Source organism: Gavialis gangeticus, unplaced genomic scaffold, assembly GCF_001723915.1.
Source record: "Gavialis gangeticus isolate Ggan-Ray unplaced genomic scaffold, GavGan_comp1, whole genome shotgun sequence".
NCBI classification, from domain to species: Eukaryota; Metazoa; Chordata; order Crocodylia; family Gavialidae; genus Gavialis; species Gavialis gangeticus.
The window spans coordinates 50506582-50512295 of NW_017728996.1; the positions used below are offsets into that span (position 1 = coordinate 50506582).

At 37.9% G+C, this 5714-nt stretch overlaps 1 protein-coding gene across 1 annotated transcript in view; it reads right to left on the reverse strand.

Moving 5' to 3' along the window:
- Window positions 1-5714, reverse strand: part of NEO1 (neogenin 1) — a 321940-nt gene that overhangs the window by 69541 nt on the left and 246685 nt on the right. The window contains exons 15-17 of the mRNA XM_019503843.1: window positions 4930-5124; window positions 3378-3473; window positions 1722-1945 (exon numbers count right to left, since the gene is read on the reverse strand). Coding sequence (XP_019359388.1) covers window positions 1722-1945; window positions 3378-3473; window positions 4930-5124 — 515 coding nt within the window. The remainder of the gene's footprint in view (window positions 1-1721; window positions 1946-3377; window positions 3474-4929; window positions 5125-5714) is intronic.

Genomic DNA, 5714 nt, shown 5'->3' on the forward strand with positions numbered 1-5714 from the left:
TCTACCTTCCTCCCCCCGCCACTTCCCCCACTCACAGCCTCTGCTCCACTTTGCCTCTTCCCCCCCTTATCACCTTACCCTTGCTCCAGTGCCAGCAGGTTTCACCCTCGCTCCAGGTTGCCCCGCTTATTGCCTTGTACTCTATTCCAAGATAAGGAGCTTTTTCCTCCATGTTAAATGGGGAAAAACACCTCTTCTTGGAATCAAATAAATATGGTACCTTGGTTGCCCAGTGGTAATTAGTTTAATAAAAATTCTCCAAGTGATGCCCCTAGGATTGACAGCACCTAAACAGCAAGGCACGTGGGCTTGCCAACAAAACACCTTCACCAAAATATACTAGTTAAGGTTACCAAGGGACTTGGCTGAGATGCATCAACATAATGGATGGACTGCTGAGGAAATGCCTGCATTTCAATGTGCAGAAAAGCAGCAGTTGCCACTGCCGAGTAAAACAACATATGGCTGAAACAGGAAAGAAACCCCAACTTATTGGTTGGACAGATACTGTGGGATACCAGATAATGATGGTACAAGAATGGGTCTAAAGCATACAGCCTTTAAGGCAAATGCTTTTTGTACTGAATTATTTTGGGACGTTTTATTTCATTATTTAATATTATTTTTGGGCCACTATTTATGGAATTCCCCCCCACCCCGTGTCAACATAGAGCATCATGGGAGAAATTCATAGCACAGTATTTTCTCTTTATATTAAGGTCTTAACTAACGAAGCTACAGCACTACATAAGTAGCTCCCGAGGCACCCTGTCCATGTGATTCAGGAATTTGAGTTCATAAATAATACTTGACATTACAGAAGGAACACACAAAACATATATCTTTTCATACCAGTATAAATTTCTGGTTTGTAACGAGTTTGCCCCATAAAGGAACATAAAGGGAGCTCCATTAACCGGAAAATGTAACAACCATTTCCTCTGAGTCTCATTTCTAATGTGAAATTTACAGTCAGCATTTTCCAGGCCTCCAGGTAATTGTTAGTACCAAAAAACCCCACAAAACCTTGAAATCAATTACCTTTGGTATAGTATAAGCAGAAAAATCTGGGAAGCGAGAAATATCATAAAGGCAAGAAATACCATATATTTTGCATCCAGTAGCCTCCATAAAAAATTTTGCCCATCAACCATGTATGGCTAGAAAGGCTTGTCTCTTTTCTTTTACATGGAATAGACAGGGTAAATATCTTCCAGGTAAAACTGTGTGCATGACTCACTCCATTAATTTAGATTCCCTACACTACCATCGGAGAAGAAGCTATTACCAGCATATATGGTATTACTGAGCTATTAGCTCCCTTAAGGGTGAGCGCATGTCCTTCATGCAAGCGGATCATATCAAGGCCAAATCAGGAAAGCAAGATCTATCTAAATTTTTTAGCACCCATGTTTTAGCAGTGGAAATTAATCCTGTGTATGTCTGCCTTCCACACACTCACATAAAGCATTAACATCAACAGAAGAAGAGACTCTAAAAAGTCCAGCTACAGCAAGTCTATAAAAACCTTTGAAGTGATTACTTTGCTGAGAGGTATTGCTGTGAAGGGAGTCCATTCATCTCAAATACAATTGGATCCAAAGCTAAACTGCTTGCTAAGCAAATGCCTCAGCCCTCAAATCTCCATTAACACTAAATTGAGCATTAAAACTGCTCGTTAAGTTGCACCAACTGCGTTAATGCCGTTCAGCCTCCTGTACCTTGTACTTGGTGTTTGCAGGAATGTTGGTTTTCCAGCGCACTGTGTAGTAGCGAGCATCTGTGATCTTCTGATTCTTCGGCAGAGAGTTGTCTGCCCAAGTGATCCTTATGGTGTCATGACTCAGAATGGAAGCCTGAACGCCCACTGGCGGCATCATGGGGGAGGGATCTGGCACTGGAGTGTATGGAGCATTAATAACAAATACATCAACTTCAGAAGTGTCTAGGGAATTGATGGGTAAAAAGTAGTGTATTATAATTAAAACGGGGAAGGTGGAATTTTAATGTAAACAAAAACAAAAAGGGGAATGCAGGGTAATATAATGGAATGAAAGGTGAGAAATGGAAAAAAAAAGAGAGAAAAGCCAGAGTTAATAGGCAACATAAAACTAATAGCTATTCAATCCTGCTCCCTTCTTAAGGCATGGGTTACAAATAAAAATATGCTACAGACTTTGCCACTTAATCATATTAGTGTCAATGGAGTTCAAACATCATACAACAATCCTCAAATATTATCAGAATAGAAACATAAATTCATCCATTGGCTTTATCTGCCTGAAAACATTTGTTTATTCCTTCTTTGGAAAACAGTGGTGGGAGAAAGAACAGGGATGAAGTCAACTTCTTAGAGGTAGGTAATTCATTGTTCTGACAAGATTGGAGGGAAACTGCCATTATCTTTTTTAAGTGTTTTGAGCAAAAAAACTGTGTCTCATCTAAAACAAAGTTAATTCAGGAAATTCAAACAGCAAGTTTCCCCAGAAGTCTAACAAAATTCCAGAACTTCAAAAGAAAGATTAACACATACAGCAAAGCTCATAAATAAACAACTATACCTTAATAAAAAAAATAAAATGCTACACAAGGCTAGAATGTAGAATGAGCCATAAATTAACAACACCTCAGCTTACTTAGCTTAAAATCTAAGGCTATGGCTACATGAAGAAAATATCACAAGGTATGACTTTACACAGAGCACTTGCTACTCTGCATTAGCTGCCTGTGTGTATGCTCTTACCCCACAATAAATGCAAGGTAGGTAGCTTACCTATTTTCACTCCCGCTTCCACTCACATTTGCCCTGGGATAAGAGCATGCGCACAGACAGTCACCAGAAAGTAGTCAATCTCTTGAATGCCCTTGCTTAACTCCTGGTAACTTGTTTGTGTAGCCATACCCCTAGGCAATATGAGGTTCATAAGCAGCTCATTTACAAAGTTGCTGCAAATTGAAATTTGAACATGTCATACAGCAAGTGTGTGCATGATAGGCAGTCTCAGTTTGAAAGGTGTAACAAATATTATAGTTTGTTGAGACATCTGTAAAAGATCAGATTTGGGGCCACGAATTTAGGACTGCACATGTATAAACTGCACTAAGCAAACCAACATACTGAAATGAGAACATCTGTAAATAGCTGTAAGGTAAACTCTAAAATTAAAACCAAATATATATCACTTATATAAGCATATGGCTTTGGTTAGTTGGCTTAAAGATTTAAGTTAACTACTGAGTCAACAGTGTGAATCAGTTTAGGACACAAAGAATACCTGAGCACAGGAGACAACCCCGTAATGTTGCATTATTTTACTGGAACAAAGGGTAAGGATTTTTAGCTGTGTGAAAACAAGAAGTCAACCATTGGGCTTTACCTGTCTGTGACCTGGTCACTGCACTCTCATAGAGTGGGATGCCTTCGCCAACATTGTTGAAAGCTTTCAGAGTTATGACATAGTGGGAACTTGGATCTGATGGAAGAAGAATTCAAATATATATTTTTAGGGCAAATAAATCATTGCGAACTGTTAATGGCTCCTATTTCCTACTTCCAATTTTTCTCCATTTTGTTCACTATCTTACTTGTAAGGGAGATAAGGGTATATAATGATCAGCAAAATTAAAACCGAGTTTCCTCAATGACAACTACTTCTGGTGTACAAAGTTTGTCTTCTTATACTGCCTGAAATCTATACACACCACAATTCGAACAGAAGCCCAGACAAGATAACTTTGAGGAGAATACCAACAACATGCTCATGCTGAAAGTTTTATAACCTCACCGTGTTAATCTTAGGCCTGATTATGCTGAAACCCAAAGCAGTTCCCAAGTCTATCACCTATTGCTTCAAAAGTCTTTACATACTACAACCAAGCTACTGAATGACTATTCTGTGCCTTGCTTTACACAAAAGAAGATTTTTTTGGTCCATTCTGGAGAGCTTATTATTAAAGCACGTGCCGTTAAATCCAGATTTTCCCAGTGACAGAATGGAAGAAACTGGGCAGGGCTACTTGGCTCAACCCAAAAAGTTTTATTACAAATTCAAAAGAAACACCAAGACATGCCCACAGACAGAAGTTAAGACGAAATGAAGCAGAAAAATGCTTCAACTCTGTAAATGTTAGATCCCTGTTTTAAAAAGAAACAACAAGGAAAAAAAAAGCTTTTTAACACAAAAATGAGATTACAGGCAGTCCTCAGACTTACAACACAACTGGTTCCTGAAAACCACGTCTTAAGCCAAAACGTTGCAACTCAGAACCGATTTTCCCATAGGAAACAATGTTATAAATGGGGGATTGGTTCCTGAACTGAGGCCTGATACCCTATTTTCACCAAAAATAACCTAGAATTTTGTACTCAATCAATTACAGATGAGTAATATAGCTACATTAATGTATTTATATTGTAAATAGCAATCATATTGATTTGGAAGGACTTCTCTGAGGAGACTTTGATGGACTTTTTGAAGGGCTCTTGGCTGGAGTCTTCTCAGGAGTCTTGGCTGCAGGATTTTCTGGAGTCTTGCCCGCTTTCTTAAAGAACGTGTCCAAGGAAGTTTGGACAGATGCTCTCCAGGGAGATGGGTGACGCAGTATCAGATCAAGTCTTGTAAAGTCAAAATTGACGTCAGAAAGTTGAAACAGGGTGTCAAGTTATAAAAGTAAGTGCAAAACATTGTAACTTGAAACGCTGTTAAGTTGAGGACTGCCTGTATTATAAATGTCAGTCAGATATGGAGCCATAGCACAGAACGTTCATATTGAAAGAGTTTTGAAAGAGACCTGTCTGTATTTTAATTTCTTTTTAAAATATGACCTGTCTGTATTTTAAATCTTTTTAAAAAAAAATACTGTGCCTTGGAAAATACTGACACAAAGCAGGTTAAAATTTAGGAAACAATGTTCTTGAATTGTTCTCACCTAAGTTCTCAATGGTGTAATATCTCTGTTTGTAGTCCACTTTGATGGTCTGTGCATGAGGACTGCCAACACCATACCCTATAGCATATCCTCTCACCACAATATTCTGATTTTCAGGAGGCGTCCAGCTTACTACTATACTGGTAACCAGTGGACGGACATGTAACGAACTTGGTACTTCAGGAACGCGAGTTTCTGTTAAATAAAAAAAACAATTTAAGGATTTATCCAAAACAAAATAAAGCAAAATACTCCTGTATACTAGTCAGATCCAGTACATTCTCAATGTCTTCACAAAGTAATGCTAATATTTTAGGAAATCCCTTCTACCCCCCAGCTTACATTTTTCTTTTCTTTTTCAGTCCTCTAAAAGGAGGGCTACAGAAAGGAAAGAGTACCATTCATTCTTCTGTGCATAGTAACAAAGTAAAAACTAAAAAGAAAATGGAAAATCCTACCAAAAACAAAGGGCTGCTATAATAGAAAAATATAAAGAAAAAAAATCTTTAAAAATTAAGTTAATTTTGTGTATTACTATATATACCAATTCATACTTCTAAAACTTATGCTTCTTAAATATCTCTTGAACAAGGACTTCTGCAGTATAGCAAAATATCACTTATACCTTATGGAGACAGATCTGTTTGACTTTCTGTAGTTTTTTTCATTTACTTTGCTGCTTCTATAATTTTACATAATTTGCTTAAGTGTTTATCCCCGTCTGTCCCCACAGCCAATCTTCATTTTCCTGCATGTTAATGCAATGCAGCTTACACAGCTGACTT